General features: G+C 40.0%; 3 protein-coding genes across 7 annotated transcripts in view; 2 read left to right on the plus strand and 1 right to left on the minus strand.

The window, feature by feature from the left end:
- The window catches only part of ano3 (anoctamin 3), a 31,953-nt gene extending 23,248 nt beyond the window's left edge, over window positions 1-8,705 (plus strand). For all 5 annotated transcript variants that reach the window (XM_079345727.1, XM_079345730.1, XM_079345728.1 and 2 more), the window contains exons 14-25: window positions 283-365; window positions 731-871; window positions 1,247-1,411; window positions 1,605-1,641; window positions 1,763-1,874; window positions 2,172-2,229; window positions 2,477-2,574; window positions 2,846-3,000; window positions 3,138-3,290; window positions 4,175-4,325; window positions 4,409-4,598; window positions 5,127-8,705. In XM_079345727.1, coding sequence (XP_079201853.1) covers window positions 283-365; window positions 731-871; window positions 1,247-1,411; window positions 1,605-1,641; window positions 1,763-1,874; window positions 2,172-2,229; window positions 2,477-2,574; window positions 2,846-3,000; window positions 3,138-3,290; window positions 4,175-4,325; window positions 4,409-4,598; window positions 5,127-5,309 — 1,526 coding nt within the window. In that variant the 3' untranslated portion in view covers window positions 5,310-8,705. The remainder of the gene's footprint in view (window positions 1-282; window positions 366-730; window positions 872-1,246; window positions 1,412-1,604; window positions 1,642-1,762; window positions 1,875-2,171; window positions 2,230-2,476; window positions 2,575-2,845; window positions 3,001-3,137; window positions 3,291-4,174; window positions 4,326-4,408; window positions 4,599-5,126) is intronic.
- An 8,051-nt stretch (window positions 8,706-16,756) lies between these two features.
- fibina (fin bud initiation factor a) lies at window positions 16,757-19,685 on the plus strand. The gene has a single exon (XM_079346243.1). The coding sequence runs from the start codon at window positions 16,774-16,776 to the stop codon at window positions 17,401-17,403; it is 630 nt and encodes a 209-aa protein (XP_079202369.1). The 5' UTR covers window positions 16,757-16,773; the 3' UTR covers window positions 17,404-19,685.
- A 1,383-nt stretch (window positions 19,686-21,068) lies between these two features.
- Window positions 21,069-23,560, minus strand: tmem276a (transmembrane protein 276a). Its single transcript, XM_079346949.1, has 4 exons — window positions 22,847-23,560; window positions 22,316-22,429; window positions 22,087-22,224; window positions 21,069-21,939 (listed from the first exon to the last, which is right to left on the minus strand). The coding sequence occupies exons 1-4, from the start codon at window positions 23,247-23,249 to the stop codon at window positions 21,692-21,694; spliced, it is 903 nt and encodes a 300-aa protein (XP_079203075.1). The 5' UTR covers window positions 23,250-23,560; the 3' UTR covers window positions 21,069-21,691.
- Between the last annotated feature and the right edge of the window lie 274 nt (window positions 23,561-23,834).

Consider the following 23,834-nt stretch of genomic DNA (forward strand, 5'->3'; position numbering starts at 1 on the left):
CATAAAATGGATTTTTGCCTGAGAAAGACACGATTTGGGGATGAAACATTGTGCTTGGAAAGCCTGTTTGCTGTTGCCACTTTTCCTTAAGTTCACCGCAGAATAGAAAGCGGTCTGTGAACTGGCTGTAATCACTTCACATAATGGGCCATGCATGTCAGGATATCTGCCTGTGATGTGGTGTTTAGCTCTGCTTTGTGTAGGCATGTGGTTATCCATCATTCTGTGTGTTAGAAATCAAAGAAGATCAATAATGTGATTGATAACTGATCCCCTCTGCAGCCACAGTATTCCTGGAGTTCTGGAAAAGAAGGAGGGCAGAGCTGACTTATGACTGGGACCTCATTGATTGGGAAGAAGAAGAGGTATGTCAGCGATATTAGCAATTAGATCTGACACAATATTGATCTGGTATTGGATCTCAGTTTTCTTCAAATATTTATATTGTTATTATTTCTCCTTCTTACTTTCCCCTTTTATTTTATTTATGTAAATATAGGTGCCTTTAACATCAATTATGTATTGCTGATTTATTTTACCCTCTTTATCTGAGCTGTTGTGACAACCACATTCCTCCCAATAAGGGATCAATAAAGTTGATCTCATCTTGTATTAGTTTTATGATCATGCAGCATTTCTAGTAGATTTGACACTGCTTACATGATGTGAATAAATTAGTTATTGCTTACTCGTTTCAGTTGTTCAAACTGAAATGTATTTTGTGAATCAGGAGGAGCTAAGACCTCAGTTTGAAGCCAAGTACTCGAGGATGGAGAGAGTCAACCCCATATCTGGCAAGCCAGAGCCTTTCCAGCCGTTCTCAGACAAACTCAGCCGGCTCATGGTCTCTGTGTCCGGAATATTCTTCATGGTAAGCCCTTTGATCTCTGAGTAATCTGCTCCCTTTTGGGATTTAGGCTGAGAGGGAGACCGCCATTATTCTGTCTGCCACCTTTGGAGTGTTTATGATGCAGTGGCATTACACCGCCCCCTGCTGGATGTGAAGCATACAAATACAAAAAAAAAAAGTTAATTGTTTGCTTTTGTGATTTTCTTCTGATACTTATTATAATGTACAGATAAGAAGTTTATTAATTGAAATCATTAAAGGTTCCTTTTTTATGCTGTAAGAAAAGATGATCGAGGTTCCACGTTATGTTATTGTAAATTGCTCATCTGTTATCTCAGTTATTGAACAGATAAGACAGCTACTCTATTCTTCCTTCTGTCCATGATCTCTATCCAGATTTCCCTCGTCCTGACAGCCGTGTTTGCCGTTGTGGTTTTCCGACTTATTGCCATGGAGAAGTTTGCTTCCTTCGGCTGGTATTTCGTGAAGAAAAACTGGCAGTTTGCCACATCTGGCACCGGCGTCTGCATCAACTTTATGATCATCATGTCTCTCAACGTGGTGGGTGTCTGTCTGTCTGCTCATTTTGCTCGTTTACATTTTCCTGTCCAAAGAATGTGCTGAATATTTATAAAGGAATATGTTCCAGGGACTGTCCCATCCACAGCCAGCAAGATGTCAGATATTTCCTGAGATTTATCTTTGTGCTGCTCTCACACATTTACCCCTTTCCCTGAATATGATTCTCTTCTAGGTGTATGAAAAGGTGGCCTATCTGCTGACAAATCTGGGTAAGCATTGTCCAAATGTGTTCATATGTTTGTACCATAATTATTTATTTCTTCCTCCATGGTTGGTATGCATTTTTATTCTCTCTTCTCAACTCAATAACCCCTCTTTCTCCCCCTCCAGAGCACCCACGGACAGAGTCTGAGTGGGAGAACAGCTTCGCTCTGAAGATGTTCCTCTTCCAGTTTGTAAATCTGAACAGCTCCACATTTTACATCGCTTTCTTCCTGGGAAGGTAGGCTTACTGCCGTGAACTCTACAGTTCCTGTTTACAGTGAGTTTAATGAAAGATTATGCAGACATGTTTTGTTTAAAGCTCCAACATCATGGCTGCCAAGACTCTTTTTCTTTCCTCTTCTCTCTGTTCAGTCACGTTAAGCGTTTGCAGAATACTGCTGTGACTAGATAAACCAATCTGTGCTCTGTTAGACATGATTATCACCTATAAGTGTCTTTCTGTTCCTGCTCAGACTTTATTAGTTTTCCTCTGATTGAATTTCACAGCTAATGTTGTCAATCTCAATCCGCTCAGGTTTGCTGGCAGGCCTGGAAAATACAATAAACTCTTTAATCGATGGAGGCTGGAGGAGGTGAGTGCAATTAGGCATCACCATGAGTGGGCCGATTATTGCCTTCTGTTTGAGGATATATTTAGCATGTTCATGTTATTCGTCTTTTAATGATCCACCTGTATATTGCTACATGAACCATAAATCTCTCCCATAATTAATCAGATTAGAAATTGTAATGAACCAAAAACAGAATGGGGAAAATTGTTATCACGGTTTAACTTTAAGGCATGAAATACAGTTTTTGTGTTTTGTGTTTTTCTCTCAGTGTCACCCAAGCGGGTGTTTGATTGACCTGTGCCTGCAGATGGGAGTCATCATGTTCTTCAAACAAATCTGGAACAACTTCATGGAGCTTGGTTTCCCGTAAGTAATGTGTAATTATAATGATGTGCTTCTTTCTTTATGAGCCATTAGATGTGCACAATTTAATCCTTAATATTTTGAATGTAAATGACTGACATTATATAAAACATCACAAAATGTTATATTTTTGGGGGGGTCTGTTGGTTCACCAGCATATAAAAAAAAGGATGTTCTCTACTGTGAGGCTCAGTAAAAGGCTTCCTGCAGTGCTAAACGCGTAGTCACAAAGAATTGCTTTGAGATGACAGCTTGCTCCTTTTCACATTTCCAGTTTGCTGCAGAACTGGTGGTCTCGTAGAAAGATGAAGAAAGGAGGTGGTGGAGGGCAGAATGTGGAGAATAAAGCCCAGCTTCCACAGTGGGATAAAGACTGGAATCTGCAGCCGATGAACGCACATGGACTTGTGGACGAATACCTCGAAATGGGTAAATCATCTCTCTCTTTCTGAAAGGGGAAGGAGGTGAAATGAAATGTTGGTGGTTGCAAAATCGCACATGTTATTTGGACAGGATGTTTTACAGACATCCTGTGTACTTCATCCAAATGTTTCTTTTCTCGACAGTACTCCAGTTTGGCTTCACCACCATCTTTGTAGCAGCGTTCCCGCTGGCTCCTCTCCTCGCTCTGCTCAACAACATCATTGAGATCCGCCTTGACGCCTACAAGTTTGTCACTCAGTGGAGAAGACCAATGCCAGCACGAGCCACTGACATAGGTCAGTGTGATCTCCAGTTCTGCCCAAACACCTCCCCCTTTGTGTGTTTTTTTTTAGATCAGAGCCACATTTTCCATCCAAACCAAACATTATCTATCCTATGGAGCAAAATATGTTCCTATATCTGAGCTGCCATATGCTGCGTCTCCCTCCCACGAACTCACGTCCCAGTGACAAAAAACTGCATCCTCTCACTGCTGTATAATAAATAATAAATAACCAACAGCTTCCTGTGGCATGTTGCCCTGTAATTAAAGGAGGAATCCACCCACAAACATTTACAATTCTTCAGCTGTAATTTACACATTATGTTTCAGTGGCACAGACGCAAAGAGCAAAGCTCCTTGTTGGATTTAAGTTGACTTTTACTGATCACACAAAGACAAGTCTGATGCAGAGAAGGCGTGCAAAGGATTTTCTCTTCTTAAAATACAGTAGCCTCAATAAACTTAATCATAATGTCGCTAAAATGTGTCATGTTTTTTGACTCAGAGTTCCCACTCTACTTGGTTATTTGTTTCTGTATATTAACATATATATAGTCTTAAAGCTGTCCCACGACAGGGGAGGTCACACAGAGCTGAACTTACTAAAGGCCTGCTAGTGTGAAAACCCTCTTAGTGTCTTCTGTTACACCCTATATAAACCCGGTGTAATTCAGTAACATTACAGTGTTTTACAGATGTACTGTATCATTTCTTATGGTTTATTTTTATTTAAGAGTACTGCTCTTTACTATCTTTCTACTTATTTAAAGTCGGTGTTCATTGTTTTTGCCCCAAAACACAAAGTCAGTTTCCATACACATGTAAACCTGTTAGGTATTAAACCTGCTTCCTTTAAAGAAGTGAACAGTGTTTATTCTCATCTGGTTTGTCTGTCAGGTATCTGGCATGGGATTCTTGAAGGAATCGGTGTGCTTGCAGTCATCACCAACGCCTTTGTCATTGCTATAACCTCAGACTACATCCCCCGATTTGTTTATGCTTTCAAATACGGTCCATGTGTAGACAGAGGACACCACCACAAGGATGAGTAAGCATTGACTTCAATGTGTAAGAACAGCCCGACAGAGTGACTTGAGTGATAGCCTCAACAGCTTCTCCTTTTGCTTTCAGGTGTTTGCGAGGCTACATGAACAGCAGCCTGTCGGTGTTTGATATGAGCGAGCTGAAGAACAGTAGTCAGCCCATTTACTGCAGGTACAGAGACTACAGAGCCCCGCCCTGGAGCGAGGGGCCCTACGAATTCACCCTGCAGTTCTGGCACGTCTTAGCTGCCAGGCTGGCCTTCATAATCGTCTTTGAGGTCTGTCAGCAATTTCTAGTTTTTTTTGTGTGTGTTTACCAGCAAGTCAAGCTGCTAAAACTTAATCCTCTTATGTTTCCTTAAGCCTGAGAAACTACAGAATTTCCTGTTTATGAATTTATATGCTGTCATCGTTAAGTGAAAACCTCAGTAGCACAATTTAGGTGATTCTCATGCTTTCATTGAATGTTGCTGCTCGAGAAGGCTCAGGAATTTTACTAAATGCACAGTATAAAACCCAAATCCCATGGTAGACCTGCTAAAAAAATCCACCATGTTTCATCTTCTTTCCTTGAAATGTTACGAGATATTCAGCTGAAATTGCTACATTGTTCATTTTATTTTTCACCTTCAAAAACACTGGCATAGTATTCATATGTAAAATATGATATGGCTTATAAAGTCTTTATTGTGATGCAAAGTGGTAGCCTTTGCATGCATATTGAATAATGCAGCAATTACTGGAAACCTAAGTGTGTTCCATCTGTGTGGAACGAGCCATTCATAAATGCTTAATGCTTCTTGCAGCACCTGGTGTTTGGGATCAAGTCCTTCATAGCGTACCTCATCCCCGACATGCCGAAGGATCTGTGTGATCGTATGAGGAGGGAGAAGTACCTAATGCAGGAAATGATGTACGAGGCGGAGCTGGAGCACCTCCAGAAGGAGAGGAAGAAGAACGGACGGCGTTATCACCACGAGTGGCCTTAGCTTGACCCCGCCCATGTTTCCACGACAAGCCGCAAAACCCTCAATTCACAGGCACAACTTCCTCTGCCTGCTTGTTTATGTCTATTAGCTTTGAGAGTCTAGCTTCACTTGGCTGATTCTGTACACCAAAGACGTGTTCTTCAGTTACCAAATCCTCCCACAAACCTGCCCCAGTTCTCGTCTCTGAGCTTCGCCACTCCCTTCGACATCTATTCCACGACCAGTTTTCACGCTGCTCTTTGTTTCTCACCGTGCCCAATGCCTGACCCAGCTTCATCTAGCTGGAGGCCGTTGTTTCTCTACTGTGTCATGGCTTCCCTGGAAAAAAAAACAAACAACCTTTTTGCAATGTAATGTTTACTATGCAGATCAAGGGCTGCAGATCACCACTGTTCGCTTCTTGGCACTCATCCTGCACTCTCTCTGTGTGGCAGCTAGCACTCGGCTTTGACTCTGCAGTTTGATGCAGCTCGCAGCATGACCGTGCTGCCATCGCTCTGCTGGTTTCTGTGACAGAGCTACTGTGGCGTTTCTTGTTGCAAAAGTGATTCTGGTGATGTGGCTACCAAATACAATGGACATTTTTCTTACAAAGTGACTGTATATCGCCCTCGAAGCATGCTGATTAATATTTGCGGCCATTTGTTAACTGCAAAGAAAAAAAAAAAGCAACAGCTCTCATTGTGGAGGATGTTAACATCTATTAGGTACAAAGAATTCTGGAACAATAAAAAGTGCATGGTCATTTTGTTTTGTACCTTTTGACAGACTATGTCCCTGTTTTGAAGGCTGGTTCACTTGTGTGTGTACGCAGTGTGAGCTGTGTGTTAGTCTTTGTGCTACTGCTGAGCTTGACTGTCTCCAGTTGAGGAAATGTGAACTTAGTGCGATTTTGATTGTGCCTACAGTTGTGCTCACCACAATTGTGTCACCAACATCACGTGTGCCTGTTTGTGCTGCACATGCTTTTTTTTAAGTGGAAGAAATATTCTCTCTCCTATTCTCCCTCGACTGTCTAAAGACCTTTCTGAACTCCCCTGTAAGGATTTATTCTGGACATGAGTCACTCCACAGCACCTCCTCGGGTGTAGGCATCGAAGGTGCACACCGTAATGTGACTCCCATCATGAACACTGTATTCACTCGCATGCAGAAGCCACAAATCCACTCTTTCATTCTGCACTCAGCCTGTTTTTCATTTGGTGTTGGAAGCCCTGAAGCGTGGTTGAAACTTGGATCACTGGGACATACCTGTGGCTTGGATGTTCAGTTTGCAAAGAGCATCCGTCCACTGTTCCTCAGTTCAAATCTACACAAGCTTTTTAATTCTCAACCGAACCAAATGATCAGATGAGGTTTCAACTGCTTTCTGACATTGATGGGAAAATGAGAAGTTGGGTTTGGTTAAATGCAGAGTCTTGACATTGCCTTCTGTTGTGGTCAGGTTTGACGTCACAGAATAGAAAACTCAGGAAAACGGGTAGCATAAGCGACAAATTCATTCAGAAGTTATTTCATAATTAAACATGTTGAGATGGAGAGTTTTAGTGTGAAGAAATTGTATTAATGAAGGACTTTTAGATATTGGAGTTTCTGAGAACTCAAACTTTAGCCCAATAGCTTTAGTTCTGGTCGTATCAAATACGACTTTGACTTTATCACATTATGCACAGTGAGCGTAAAAGAAGAGAATCACTTCCTAGATTGCATTTCACAACACAAGAAAATTATCAGCATTTTGACAATAAGCATACATTATTTAAATGTGTTTATTTAATGTATTGCTCCTTGAAGTATGTATTGTTTTTTTATACTTTTTATTTGATTTATTTGTTGCTTTGATGCTTTCTATATAAGTTCATCTGTTTTCACCCTCAGATAGACAAAGTAATGTCCACATTTCTCAGGTGTCCTCTGAATGTTCGTAGATAATCAACTTGTGATCATATTTTCTAAGATGCAGTCAAAGGAATCCCGCTTCTTTTTTTTTTTATATATTTTTGCATTTGCAGTTCATTTTGCATGACCAAAATGCACACTCACAGTTAAAAGCACGTTTTTTTTCCCTCTGTTATCACGGCAAGTATAATAGAGCAGAGATAATGGATCACACAGTCGATTAATGACGTACAATTTGCAGGTGGCTGGCTAAGGCTCTATAATCTTTCACTTCATAGCGAGTAATTCAATGCTCATAATCATTTCACCCTCAAGAGAGAGATGTTTGTTCTACTGAATCTTGTTCCGATGCATAAGAAACTAGCCCAGGTTGTCTGCATATCTTCCCTGCTATGTGAACATTGAAAATCTATGCATGTTGTTATCCTTGAGTGCTACATTTATTTTGAAGGAGTGCAGATATAAATGTAAGGTACATTTGTACGGTACCAGCTACCTTGTGTGAGGTTGTTAATGGCGTCTTAAAACATATCACCTCCCTCTTTCAGTGATGGACATTGAAGTTGGCCTAGAGATGATATTAGGCGTTTTCGGACCGCAGGAACTAATTCATAGTTCTAGGAACTGTCAGAACAGTTCCTAGAACCCAGTTTAGAGGAACCTTTTAGCTCCTGCGTCAGAACAGGTACTAGGACGGTCCGAATGCAGAAAGAAAAAAAGTTACTATAGTGTTTAGTTTCTCAGAGAACTCCCTAGAGGTGAGTACTCTTCAAAAAGCCCCCAACTGTTTGGTCTGAAAACACCTATAATGTCTCCTGAAGTGTCGGAATCTTTTACTGGAAGAGTGTTAATATTGGTCCCCTGGTTGGTCACTTAATGTTGAAATAAGACCTTGGACTCTGGACTGGTTTATATGATCTGTCTTGGATTGAATAGAAATATAAAAATGTCAAGCTTCTTCAACTGGGAATCAAAGTGACATTTCCCCTCTTACAGCTAACGCTTTTAAAATCACAGGATAGGAGTAATTTTATGAATGAATAGCTAAAAGTTGTTGGATGTCTTACCTGCTCAGATGTAAGCATTTGATGAATTAGTCTTCCTACTGACCTCTCCTCTCTGAGAGTCTATAGGCTATTGGTTCCCCTTCAAACCAAATTCTGCATCGTGTTAGAAAAGCTGTTTCCCATGCCTTCAACTACAATAGCACAATATGGGTAGCTCATAATAAGTAATGAAGGCATGATCTTGCACGTCTCTGAAGACTTGGCAGGCTAGAAGAGGGTTGAGTTTACGGGTTTGTGCTGATAGAAAAGCACAGACGGAGATTTAACTGTATAGGACGGTATCAGACGTGACATGAAGTGTATCAATAACATTGTTTACTTCGTTCCTGTTTACATGTAAAAACATATTGAGATGTATAAAAATAATGTAACATAAAATAATTTGGATATCACTCTTTTCTGTAATAAATCATGGATTGTATCTTTTAAATTCTGTCTGCTCTCTTTATTTTTCCATCTTGATGTAAACTTTCAGAGAGAGATCTTGGAGGTAAGGTATCATCTTCTTGACTGTCCAGGTTTCACTTAATCTGTTTATGGAACAAACTGAAGCACAGCACAGTGCAGAATTGTTTTCTTTTTCTCCTCCACTTATATTAAGAACCACACATACTGCCTGCCAAAGAGTGTTCATGTAACATATTCTTAATAATATTCAGTTACTATAAGGATTTGGGGATTTTCCCACTGTTGATGTGACTGTTCGATGCCAGTTCTACTTAGCCTTCATTTCTAACTGCTTTTCCATTCATGTCATGTCAGCTAATGCTGGCTTTCAGTCTTCACTGTGAAATCTAAACATGCAAAGGGTTGGTTTACTTTTGAGCTCAGATGACAAATGTTTAATACTCAAACTATTTCCTGTTATCCGTTTTACTCTTCAGATATTTCCTTTCACCTCTCTGACCAACAGACATTACATACTGGAATTGAAAGCCGCCGTTTTGCATCATGACCACAGATCAGAAACTGATTAATCATTACTGCTTTGTAGCGCTGTGCTGCCATCCCATTTAATGAGGCTGCTGAAGAAGTATACATGTATAAAAAAGGTATTAAATTGAAACAAAACACAACAAAGTAACTTAAAATAAAATAAAGACTGAAATGAAGAATATTTGATATTGTTTTTGACAGTATAAAAAAGGACTCAAACCTTTCAGGTATTGGAAAATCCTTCTTAAGCCAAAGAGAAGTTATGCAGAAACGGTGCCATATGATCTGAGGCAGTATGATGCAGTTCTTATTTAATTGTGCCATTTTGGATAGTTTTACCTGTTGACACAGGGCCACAAACCTCTAGGTCTGTCTATAATAATACAAAAGTGTTTTGCACATTTTGAGACATTCAGTTTACCGGAGCAAGCATAATTCAAACCCAAAGTCTCAAATTTGAGTTATTTGAACCACATTCCCTTTCTCACAGACTACAGACATGAGTTCATGGTCTCAGCGATCGCCTCCAGGTGATTGATGTTATTCATCCAGCTCAGATTTACAACACAGGTTAGGAAGGTAATCAGAGGGGCCACTCACACTGCACACATAAATCCAACAGCTCTGGGGTTTAAGCAAGACAGAGAGCCAAGGTGGACCAGCAGGGGTCGAAGGAGTCACATCGCTTACATCCACAAATCATACGAGCACTAAGTGAGCTGGGTTCATGAAACTGTTTTCATCAATACTGAAGTAGAGAGGTTCCTCGCCTGTGTTAGTGTGACGGTGCCAATCGGTTTCTGAGAGGCATTTTGAATCCAGATAATGGCGGTCTGTCTCCACATTGGAGATGACTCTACCTAACTTCAATCAATTTAATAACGGAGAAAGACGTAGAGCTGAGGTGGGCCTTTAGTCTCTCAACAAACAGCTACAACGTACCTGTCAAACAGTTTAACCAATCATTTCCCTAAATATATATAAGCATGCAAAACATAAATCCTCAGTATCATTAAAATGGATTGAAATTTTTAACCCAAACTAATCATTAAACAAATTAACTATACAAACAAAAACATTTTTTGTACCAATTGTAACCTGTAAGCATGATTATTTCTTCAGTAAAAATTGTGAATTTAACAAAGGATCTCAAAGGGATTTGTGGCTTTTGGAGCCAGTCTTATGTGGACACTTTGCACATCCACCGTGGCTGCATGTTAGAGGTTGGTTCCACAAGTGAGTCTCTTCCATTTAAGATTCATATAAAATGCTTAACTTCAAAGCAGAAGTTATAAAGGTTTACAGTATGGCCAAGTTCTCCATTCCAAACAACAGTCAGCTGTTGTATAAATCGCCCGTTTAAATTCTAAAAAGTCATAATGTTAAGTAAAGTCGGGGTTGCATCAACTTTGGTGGGCGGTGACAGGACGGAAGATTTCTCAGTATTCGGATCTGACCATGACCTTCTTTTGGATGGTCTCTCAACACTAACATTTCTGGCTCTAAGGTTCCTCTGTTCCTCCAGTTCCGCTGTGATTTTGACGTGAGTTGTTACAAGTAAATTACCTGAACAGCCAGTGTATGAGTGGCCATGAAATCTTGCCAATATGAACTTTTCCTCGGAACAAATTGTTACAACTTCAGTGGTTGTCAGACTTTCCATAGGGCAGCAATCAGGATGCATCACAAAACTCATTTTGCAAAGCAGCAGCGGAACATTTGAGCAGACATGCTGGTAAAATGCTTTGCTAAATGAAAGACGGGTGAAATTCAGATATGAGGCATGAACAGCGGCTCTAACAGATGAGTCAGCCTGAGTGAAATGAAATGTGCAGAGCTGAGTGGTTGAGGGAACTGATAAGTGTACAGAGGGTCAAGGCAAACACCTCACAGCACTATGACTGAACAAGGTTAGCTTAATTCACTCTACATAAACTAGACATCATCTAGTTACAACACATTATTTACGATCATCAGCATTGCTTTTTGATTGGATAAACCATAATGTAGTGAATATTATTATGGTGTATCTTACAATATTGAAACAAATGTTAATCCTTTACCTATATCAACATGAGTGCACAAGTATGCCTTAAAGATGTATTTGCATTATATAATATAATCTTTTACTTCATTCAGGACATTGAATTGCAGTCTGAATTGCAGTCTGCTCCAGATACACTGTTGATGCGTCTTCAAAGGATGGCACATGTTTTTTTTAATTAGTTGAAGAGTTTGTCATTAAGATTGTTGCATTAATAACTGAGTTAGACATGTGATAATAGAAATGAACTCTTATTTGCACTCATGAATTAACATTTCAAACCTTTAGCAGGTTGATTGCCAGTGGATCCATTTCCATGTTCCCACTCTTCAGAGGGTTCGTGACCTAACTGCTTTTAAATATGAGTGTGTGGGGTACGCATGTGGGCTTATCAAAGTGCCATTAAGCCGTGGTTTATACCTGTAGAGGGAGAGAGGAGAAACTACTCTGAGAGAGACGATGATACTACTGTAGGCGAAGAACAAAATCATATGTACGCAGGTTGTAAGTCGAAAAATCATGGATTTCCAGGACTGCTGTTTTTCAATTCTGTAGAGAGTTAACTAAAAATCTTTCCAATTGCAATAAAAAGAAAGGGCTCTTTTATAGTCAATGTAATTGTTATAAATTAAAAGTAGTAGTTATTTTCATTGAAAGTCCTATATGAACTTCCATCTGTCAAAGTCAAGTAGTTCCATCATGTTTTCAATTTATAGAACTATACATACTTCAGCTCTTTATTCCTGATCCATTATGTATAAAAGCCACATAATTACACAGTCAATGTTATTATTCTGAACACCTATTTCTTCAAACACAGCCTTCATTCAAACTTATTTCAACTAATCTCATATAGAAGCTGGTTCAATGGTCACCCTTCTTTGCAGGAAATGTTTTCTGAAATGCACTGCTTTGAAAGAAAATGATTCTATGGTACTTTTAGTCTCTAAAAATATGACTCATTTTACAATAATGACACACTGTATACTGCTACTGGATGCCTTGAATTTCCCTCGGGATCAATAAAGTATCTATCTATCTATCTATCTATCTATCTATCTATCTATCTATCTATCTATCTATCTATCTATCTATCTATCTATCTATCTATCTATCTATCTATCTATCTATCTATCTATCTATCTATCTATCTATCTATCTATCTATCTATCTATCTATTTTGTGTATTGAACTGACTTAGTGATCAGGAGTTTGGCAATGAATTTGATAAATGAGTCAAATATAAATTCTTCATATTCAGATAGGATTTAGAGCAACAACATATCGCCAGTATCGGCAGTGTTTGACTGTCAAAAGTGCCCAAACATAAGAACAATTTAGAAATTAAATGTAGAAAGAGTAAATGAAGATGTGTAAAATCCTCCCCAGGCCTTGTTTTAATGAAGGGTTACATAAATTAACATGACCTCTTATCTAATTTGAATAATTGATTGTTATGACTTTGAGCATACGGCCATTAAGATTCACTGTGAGACTATGAATTAGCTGCCCATCTGTGCCGACTCCATGCAGCCTGTAGACCCATAAACCCTCCCCCCCTCACATCAGAAACCCTTGCCTCCTTCTGCAAGGCTTCTTTCCACACTAACAACACAAACAAACACACAGAGCATTATACAATGGGGCAGGTATTCCTATTCTTGGAGCCTGACCCGTGGGGTCAAAAAGAATCCAAATGGGTTTGCCTGAAAGTTTTATTTTTGATTTATCAAAAATATATAGTGTACATGAAAATATATTGAACATAGACAACTGTGGGCCATAGATAATGCCAAAAAAAGAAATATGCAGAGCCTCTGTCATCCATTGTGCAGTAATGTCATCCCAGCCTTTCTTCCTCTGTCCACAGCAATATACATGAAAAAGCTTAATTGTGGTGTAACCTGAATGTTTACTTGCAACACTATAACAAAATAAGACATAAAAATTAGATTTCTATATTTTAGAAAAATAAGTTGTGCGTGTTTTGGATGTCGGGGTCACCAGAGTTTTTGTGAAGTCAAAGTGAGGTTACGAGCCAAAAAAGGTTAGAAACCACTGCAGAAGTGGATCAAGGAGAACATCCCTCTCATCTCCTCTGAGATGTATTTGTTGTTATAGCTGTTGCTCCATCTGCTTTCAGGCAGCTGCGGTCTGTAGATGGTGCTCTGCTTTGGCCAGCAGGTCAGTTTACAGTGCGAGTGTTTATGTTGAGAGACGCTCTATTTATTCAGGTGAGTTACTTAAGACGACAAAGAGGAAGTCTGCTTGTGGAGAAGCCTTAAGTTGTCTTAGCTTTATACAAAAGCATTTCAAACAAACATCTCTTTGTTCCCCTAAAAGCCTGACTCTTGCAACACAAAGTTAAAGTTGATACGAAACATGTGCATTCACATGGATAACCACACTTGCTCTAAAAAAAAAAAACTTTCAAAATATTTCCACAAATTCACATTGAATGTTGAATGCAGAGGTGCAGTGATTCAGTGCACCCTACTGTGAGGCCATGACTCAGACTTCTAAAAAATAAAAAAAATCCAACATGTAAACTGGGTCAGTCAGAGTGTGAAGATGGAAATTAGAGATCAGATTCAGTTCAAATCCACTGTATAATAAAATCTGAGGCTTGATGTTAAACAGCTAATGAAATATGTATTCTTTATGTCATTAACACAAAATCAAACCTTGTTTTATGTAGTGGTTGATTATAATAACGATATATATAGAGCTTCCTGCAGTTTATTGTTTTTGTACAACCTCGCTGCTCTCATTGGTGCCTTTCCACCACAACAGGCAGCAGGGTGACACAGCTGGCTAACAAGCCCCTGTATTCTACCTGCTTGTAAACAGACAAGGTGTCTTTGGTGAAAGCAGCGGAGCATTTAGAGGCCGCAGGGTCAGATATTTCCCTCAGGAGTGGGTGGAGCCCAAAACAGAGTGAAAAGAGTAACGGACTTATATTCTTCAAGTGAACACAAACGGAACTGTTTTAATCCTGATAAGTAAGAAGTGCTTGCAACAGTTTCTGCTGTCCCTGTGACCGACAAGAGTACAAATTCAATAAACACTGCTTTATATATAGCTTAAGGGGTAAGCGACAGACTTGTGTTATGTTAGTGTGGGCTCTTACTCAGTTAGCTGGACCATTTATAGACTAAAAACCATCTTGGTATTCTTCATCATTCTGTTTGCCTGCACGTCTGTCTTTCCAAAATTTACCAGCCAGAGGAAAAATCAATGCTGGTACTCATTTTATAAACCTGCTTCATAATTATGCTTAGAATGTTTATGCTGCCATAATTAAATATCCAGAAAGTGCAGAAGAGGTCATTTGGCCTGACCTCACATTTACTTTTACTCCATTCATCCACATCATGTAGTCTTTTTTAAAGAGCTTGTTGTATTCTGCTCTGTCTATAGTTTTTATTGTATTATTGTTTTACTTGGTATTACTGATCCCTCTTTTATCAAACTGAGTATTTTTTTAATTCCCTTCTACATGTTCTAGGGTCACAAAAAACCCCCAGCTTGAAACCCTGAACAAGTGAGATACTGTTCTCCTGCTGTTAACTAAATGTCTGATCAGAAAAGGACCATTTCCGCCCTGGTTCAGCACTGCTGCATTCAGAATCTTTTTCCACACAATTTTACCTCCACTCAGCTAAAACAAACCTGCTGCCTTTTCCATCATCTATTCTACATCATATCTATTATATCCGGAAGACACTTCCTTCTTGATTTTGGGATACTGTTTCAACTCCCTTTTTTTGTCAACCTCCTGGATATGTGAGTTTTTAAACACAGCAAGATCTTTGACTTTTATGTGCCTGTATGTCTTTTGTGTTTGCAGACTGCCTGTTATCCTTCCTTTTTTTTACTGGCTTTTCACAACATACACCTTTCCTATATCCGACTGTGTGTGGAGGACTAAGATCCTTCAGTAGTTCGGAAATATTCTGTATGTCATTTTAACCCTTTTATCATTTTATGCATTAACCAAAACCCATCCCCCAGTCCATTGTTGCATGCATAATATTGTGCATAAATGGATGGTCATTTTCCAGCTCTGCGTTTACATCGTGCCATATGTTTCCAGTTTATGTTGAGCTGTGCTGACAGGCTGAGAGCTGTATCTGAGACCACCCTGAGATGATGTAATTACCCATGAGAGCAGGGATGTTAGCCGAAGGGGCTCTCAGTCTGTGCGGTAATGTAATCACCTGACTGAAGTCATCATAAACAGCTCTGACTATACTCAGTCAGACTGAGGATCAATAACATGCATTAAAGATACCTAACAGAAAAATTCTGATTTACAGCCCACTACTGTAAAGTTCTTTACAATGTTCTAACCTTAAAAAAAATACAGTATGTTGCTGGTTTCTACTGGCAAAGATGCCAGTAATATACTGTAATTCTAAATGATGTAACAGTAGGAAAAGGATTTGAGTAGAAAACAGAGTCTACTTAAACTATGTAAACTATGCAATAAATTACATTTATTACATTGTTCTTGAGTAACTGACTACTCTTACCAACATTAAAACATCTGAGACTCTCGGGAGGGACTTACTTTATTTGGCCGATGTCAATATCGGACCATACGAGTGAATCTAAACAGTTTTTTTGCAATAATACTGCAAATGTAGTTTGCAGTAAACGGATGAAATAAAGGCATGTCAATCCCCACTCTCTTTGACTGCATGATTTTCGACTCTGTCTAATTTAAAAATCACTAAACTGTTTAGGGCCTTTGTCCTGTTGCTTCAAGGTTAGTATCCCACAATGCATTGCTAACTACAGCTCTTAACTGTTTTGGATCAAAACAGTATTTTGTAGATTGTTTAGTATTTTTGTATGCTCTGGTGTTTTGGTATTGAAAATTGGCTTTAAATTAACGGCATTTGCTTACAGCAGCTATAACCTTTAACCTCAACTTGCGTTCACGATGACGTTGCTTTTTTCAGGAAGTTGGCTAACGGTTGGCCTGATGGTACAGTCTATGGTTGACACACATTGTTTATATCATGACCCATATTTCTTTCTTTTGTTCTTGGTCTTTTTTCCCCCTTGATTTTTGTGATTAAATCTATGAATGTGTGTCATGATTTCTCTGAGCGGATTTGTCTTGTCCAGTTTGCTTGCTTTTAGTAGAAATTTAAAAAAAAAAAAAGGAAAAAAAAACTTTTTAAACGTGATGTCATTAAAAGGTGAAAGCCAGTAATATAACCAGAGTAAGTTCATGGTGATTTTTTCTAGGTTTGAACATAGATGAGAATCCGGCTTTAAAACAAATACTAAAACAATTGATTTTCTTGGAAACTGCATGTGACTCTCATTGACTCATTGTGGTTGGAGTACCCAGGGGCCGCCAGGGGCCCCCCTGACTCACGCAGACGGTCTGCGCCTTTTAGGTGACGGGGGATGTGTAACTGGATCCGGGATGAAAACTGTTCGCCGGATCAGGCTGCCAGTCCACTTTCAGTTCGTCAGAGAGAGAGAGAGAGAGAGGAGGTGCATGATGGACCCGGTCCCTCTGCTGCTCATCTTGGTCTCTTATGTGCCGCTCGGCTCGGCGACGTATGACGGGCCCCTCCAACCGGAGATCTCCAACGGCACCTTCCATCACTTCTTTGTCCCAGACGGGGATTACGAAGAGAACGTAGACCCGGAGGAGTGCCAGATGCTGTTTAAATTCTCGGATGTGTATCCGTGCGGGGCCTCAGAGGAGCGGGACTCTGTGGTGCGGGACGACTTCATCATTTCCAAGCTGCAGGCAGAGGACGCAGCGCGCCTGCTTGAAGGCATCGGGCGGACTGTGGCGCACGATCTGGACGGAGAAGACAGTTACGGAAAGTTCCTGCAGAGGGAAATCTCCCAGATTAGTGACGCTTTCTCCAGCGTGGATAAGTCTCTGTTGGAGCTGGAAGTAAAGTTTAAACTGAGTCAGGAGACGGAGCTGAGAGAGGAACAGCAGCTGAACGGATACGTGATGAAGCAAGTGACCGATATCAGGGGCGCGCTAAGGGGAACCAAGGACATCTCTGTTGGACTGAGGGACAAACACGAGCTGCTGTCTCTCATCATCCGCAGTCATGGGAGCAGACTGAGCCGCCTGAAGACAGAATACCTACATGGTGCCTTTTAACAGCACAACGTGTGTGTGTGTGTGTGTGTGTGCGTGCATGTGTTTGTGTTTCTGTGACCCTCCAGTTCATCAAACAACTGGAAAGTTTATTGTGGTTTATGAATATCTCTGCTAAGTATGTTGAATGTGTCATTAGAGTGGAAAACAGCAGCACATTCCTCTGAGTCAGGAGGGAAAAGGAAATGTGAACATGAATTATGTCTGCATGGAGCCCTCTGCACCTCTGAGGATGTATTTTATTCTGGAGGGTGAAAGAAAATAAAAACTCTCAAACAAGATTTATTCCTCTCAGAATAAATAAACACGCTTTTTTGTTGTCTGTATAGGGTAAATTATGTTGCCTTTACAGTTTAAATATTCACTGATTTCATATTTATCTAATATCTGAAAGTTTTTTGCTGCCCCCCCCCCTATCTATTTACGTCCCAAAGTTTGTTGTCGGCACTACAAGTAGCAGACTTGACTAGCCCGTCAAACGGCCCTGGTTAATTGGCGTCTGAGGTTTGTAACTGCCTCCCACTTCCATCTGGAAGTCATCTACTGCAGTATATGAAATATGTTTGTCCAGCGGAGCCGTTGTCATCATTATCTGCTTTTTTCGTCTGTCGTGCTCTATAAAAAAAAAATGTGTTTCATATGAAGTTTTTTTTTGTTTGAGTGATTATTATTAGCACTAAAAATAGAGTTACAAATGTCAGCTTGAATCATTAATGAGAACACTGTTTTGTTCTTCTGCTGTTATGACAGAAAACATCTTTTTTCAGACAGTTTTTGTGAGAAAAGTTGTTTAAAATTCTTGGAGGGCATGAGTCCTTACCTACTGTCAGACCGTTTGAATTTAAAGTACGGTGGATTTCATACAGAAAAAGCCTTTGTTGCAATCTGTGTATTTTTCATCTTTAGCTACCATTTGAAATTCTCTTGTTCCAGACGATGTCTGCAACAACCACAATATAACTGCCATAAGCGTGTCCACTTTTTCTTGTACAGATAATGTCTCTGTTGATGTGAGCGAGCCAGATGTGCTGCCAGGGGTGCAACTGGGTGTGATTTCCTCTGTCTGGTTTTCCTCACAGTCCGGCTTCCCCTGAGGGACCCCTTTTAAAAAAACAGCTCTGTGTAGCTCAGCACAGTGTGGGCCAACCCTTTCAGAAACCCCAAACTCCATGTGTGGAGAAACCCTATATGTCTGTATGACTTTTAATTTTCAGGGGCACATGAATAGGGCTCACAAGATTTGATTAAAAGATTTGGTTAAATTTCCACTCGTGTAAGTAAAAGTAGAGCAGGTCAGGAAACCTCTAAAAGCAAACTCAGCCACCCTACATATAGTTTGTCTTTTTTGGCTCCATTTGTTAATTCCACCTATAGGGAAGAGTGCTTCTGTGGTTTCAGGTCTCTGGTGCTAAGAAAGGAGGAAGGCTTTTATGGAAGAATGTATTCTCCTCACGAACATATTTTAAGGACAAACAAAGAAAAGGTCAGGAATGTTGACCTGAGATCACACTGATCCTTCTCTGAGGAGAGCCAAAAGCCCTGGAGCCACATGCCTCTGTGCTGTTATTATTAGACAGATGTGAGCTATTTGAATATATAACTGCTACTGGTCATGCCAGTTTCAATGTAATAAATACCCCTGTATAATACAACTGTTTATACTACTTTTATCATCCTTCAGTAAAATCTGCTGCTTGAAGTCTTTTGTAGTAGAGGAGATGGTCGTCAAAACTCTTCAATAAGAACAGAATGAGCAGCTTCAGCTCTCTGCCTGTTGTTAGGCTGTATAAAAGTAAGTTTGAGACAGCATTTCCAATATGTCAACAGCCATCAACAGGATTCAGAAGTCCCCTTCAGTAACCAATGGGTGACATCAATGAGGCTTTGCACGTTTATTTACAGTACATTCAACACTTGTTCTGTGCCAGCTAATCCTGATTCAAGCCTGGTAAGTTTCTTTTTATACAATATAAAGCAGTGCTCTCAAAGACACAGACACACTCATCTAACCAAAATTATGATTAAATATTCTTTCATAATATAGTTGTAATCCAAAACCTTAAACTATTTTGTAACTAAAGTGAAATCACATTATGATCTGTGATTTCATCTCAAAGATGTGGTCCTGTCTGTCTCCCAAAGACTTTTAAATAGTCATGCATTCATCACATCCTGTCGAGACTTCGATGTATTCCTGCTTAAGTAAACAGATTTTTTTTTTCCAACTGCAATTTATTAAAAACACTCAGCATCAACCAATTTTATTTTTGCATCATTACACTGGCTGTGTGTGTGTGTGTGTGTGTGTGTGTGTGTGTGTGTGTGTGTGTTTACCAATCTTTTAAAGATTTTAGTTATCACTTGTAAGGTGTGGACATGAGTGACCCAATGCTGAAATAATAAGTCTAACATCCTATAATGAGTCTCCATTTTTCAAAAGGAAACAGGGCCTTAGCTATCAGAGTCTTGTCACTCTGTAATGACCTGCTGAAGATAATCAGCAAGTACTGGTATTGGTATTGGTCATCTGTGAAAATCTACTTAATTTGTTTTTATTTGTCTTAACCTAATTTAGATTTTTTTTAACTTATAATGTACCAATGATATTTTCTAAAAATGCTTGTCACATATGAGGTGTAATACCCTCTTTAATATTCACTATATTTTTAATGTTATAGACCTTACATACAGGATTTTATCTGAATGAAGAAATAGTTATTGATTAATTTTGGTATTAACTTGGGTTTTTTTTCATATATAATACAAAATAACAAATTTTAATGCAAAGTTTCAGAGTAAAATGATAGTCTGCTCCTGTATTTTCTTGAAATTGAATGGTGTAATAAACGGGAAAGAATTACTGGTGTGCGGTGTACTTGAAGATCACCAGGGATCACAGAATGATGTGAATTATTTCAGTATTGATGATACACAGCACATTGTTTTACAGTATCAATGTGTAATAAGTGAGAACACATTTAGTCTCCAGTGGCCAGTATGGTGTTAACCAGCCATGTGGATGGCTTTTAGTGCTGCAGCTGCACTAAATAACTCAAAGAAGGTAATAAATATAATTCAAGTAACACAGCAGTGAAGAGGAGGCACAGAGGAGAGAAACTCCAGGGAATGAGTGAAGCGTGCAAGTTAGCTGTCAGTAAGATTTAATTTGTTGTAAAAAAGTTGTGGTAAAGTCGACACAGCTCAAAGTAAATGTTTTGAGCGTTGTCAATGGAAAAAAAATACACTTGTGTTTATTTCATGACATCAGAGAATTGTTGATGTCATTATTTGGACTGATGTCTTTGTGTGAATAAGTGGCGTACATTTAAGGAAGTTTTATTTTTCTTTAACCTTAAGCAAACTACTTTGCCTTACTCACTGTCTCATTTCGAGCTTTGTTAGTTTGGTCAGTTTTGTTTATTTTTGGTCAGTGACTCAAGCTTTCACCATATTTCACCATTTAGTTATTTAGAAGTAAAACTCTTTCCTTGCATGATCTGAAATAAAAATAGCTCCCGTTTTAAGGAAAAAAAGTTGTAAAAGTTTAAACTCAATTAGCAGGCCTTTCTGCCTGCTGACACACCAGTGAATTAATGTGGTAATACAAAAAGAAAAACTACAATGAAGTTTATGATGTTTGCGCAGTGTGTTCATTTACAGGCATGAAATTGGTTTTGCACAGCTGTTTTATTTTTCAAAAATATTGTGATGGGGTTAAGACCTCAAGAACAACAAAACATTTCCCTCAAACACAGTTTGGCCTGAATGCTCATATTTTCCTTGAACAAACACAAATGCATCTGCATACATACAATTCATAAAGTACATGTACATATCTTGTTTTGAATGGGTACATAATGATACACCGTTGCCCTTTGAAATGTGACAGAACACATCCATCGTTTGATCTTCAGTACAGATTTCAAATTTGTGCTATTGATATCCTGCCAGTTTTCGTTTTTCTTCTGTTTTTCTTCTTTAACTAGCAGATTTCACAGAAAGATTTTTTTTTTAATAACTATTCTCCTCTTTAAGAGCAAGCAATGACACTGAACAGTTCATTCATAAAGAGGGACAGATAAAGCACCAGAGGGACTGAAACCACCTTCAGTCAAATGTCACCTCTTTTTCATTTTCACGTGAGCGAGAGCCAGTGTGCCTTTCTCAGTGTCTGGCTGTGTGAAGGCTCTCTCTCAGCTATGAGTCCCTGTACGGGTCAAACTGTCACTGCAACAGGGCTCGTCACCATTTCAGGATGAGACAGGTGTCTTTTAGATGTGGAGGTGGCTTGTCACACACAGCCGTTCTCCTGCCGGGGCTTGTGAACCACTGGGGTGTGCGGAGGGTACAGGGAAGGGGCAAGCGTGCACAGGAAACCAGCCAGCAACGTAAGGCCCAGTCCACCCCAGGCACAAAACATGGACCAGCCGTAACCATGACTGATGTCCTCAGGTATTCCAAACATGTAGCGAGGGTAGCGTGAAAGTTCAAAGTTGATCCCAGCCACACATGTACAGAGGGAGATTATGCAGCATGTTCCTAAAAAATAAAAAATAAAAAAAAAAGTCAGACAACACATTTTTAATCTCCTGTGATGGCGCATCATTCTAGCACTCTCCTTTGCAATACTTTACTGCCTCTCTGTGGTGAGTTGGGGTAGTGCTCTTTATGTAAAGTACATCTTACCTCCCATAAGGAAGAGGAGTCCAGCAACATACTGCATCAGATCATGCTCCTTACAGCAGCCCAGAACGCCAATGATCCAGCCAAATAGGATGATGGATACGGCCATGCCAATGAAGCTGGCAGTCATCCTCTGGAGGTCTAAAACATAAAGTTTGTTTACAGATGATGTGCCACATTTCTCAACATGAATCCAACTTCAATATTTAAAAATGGCATTTTGGGAACTCACGTAGCGCGTGCCACTCATCCTGCCTGATTGTCTTTGTCAGATTGATTGGCAGATTCCTGGGCAGCGCTGATGATGAGTAGTAGTATTTTATTGGTGTGCAGCGCGGAACCAATCCTGAGCATGTAAACAACAAAGAGGATGTCACACAAACGCTGAGATCAGATGAGGAGGATATCACAAGACTATCTGAATGCTACAACCCCCCCTCCCAAAAAAATAAATAAATGCAACCAACCCCCTTCACCACCACCACCCACCCACCCACCCACCCACTCATCCTTCCACACCGTTGTAGAGTAGCTTATTGTACGCATCTCGAGGCTTCTGTTACTATAGCTTGCCCTTTTGTGCTGGAAAATAACACAGCACGTCGATTGCGTTGTAACTGTACTCCTGTGTGATACTGCGTAGGCCTGGAGGGTCTGTGCGCAGCATCAGCACCTTGGATAACGCATACGCGCACAAAGTAGGCTTTTTAGCCGACAGAGACAAAATGAACACACAACAGCACAACATGATAATAAAACACACCTTTGAATATCAAATCCTCTGTCTCCAAGTCGAACCCCGCTCGGTGGCACTTTCTCCACAGTCCGGTGATGGTGGAGTTGTATTGCCGACTGCAGAGGGACTCCATGGCTGGGGCAGGAGGCGAGAAGTGCCGTTTAGCCCGCAGCAGCATTTCGCCACTGACACCAGAGCCCCTCATCTCCAAATGTTTTTCCTTTGGCAACATGCGAAGTGGCAGATTGTTGTTGGAGATGTAGATGTAGCCCGGGTCGTTTCTTTTGTTGGAATAATTCTTGCAGCGCTCCCGGTGCCTCCTCGCGTCAGTCTCGTACCAGTTGTCAGTGCTGATCGCGATCGCAATCAGCCCTAAAGCGCAAAAAGCCAAAAAGAGACCAGCCACGGTTAAAGTCCTCATCGCAGCCATGTTCCATGCGTCTCTCGCCTCGGTTCCGTGATAAATCCACGGGACAGCAGGGATCCGCTTCTGGCTGCTGTTGCTGCTGTCAGTGGGCTATTTGAGGTGGGGAGGGAATTTAACAATAGAAGGAAACCTGAAATGCGGATAAATCCCCAAAGACCTCATTTCATGGATTTGAACTGTCGCCAGAAAATAGCCAAATTCCGAGGCACAAGATACATAAATGTGGGCCTCGATGAGCAATATTTTTGTTGTCTCCTCTTTGCCTCTGAACTCGGTCTAGCCTAGATATTGGTCAGTCTAACATCTCTTTCCAGTAGATGGAGACAGAGCAAATATTTGAAAGCACAACAACCCCTGGGCCATTGACACAGCAGATCATGATCTTTAGAGAAGGGTGGTCAAAGTGTGAGAAAGTTACACCAAAAGAAGAGCTCTCCCTCAGATTTTACATCATCTCATAATGTTGCATTTTAGACTGCATTGTTCAGTTGTGAAGATGACAACATTAGACTCCAAAAGAGCTTCTTGTTCTCTGACTGACTCAAAAGAAACAAGCTGCATCACATCCAACGGTTCATTTATTTGGTA

The sequence above is a fragment of the Symphodus melops genome (assembly GCF_947650265.1).
Source record: "Symphodus melops genome assembly, chromosome: 6".
In the NCBI taxonomy this organism is placed as follows: Eukaryota; Metazoa; Chordata; class Actinopteri; order Labriformes; family Labridae; genus Symphodus; species Symphodus melops.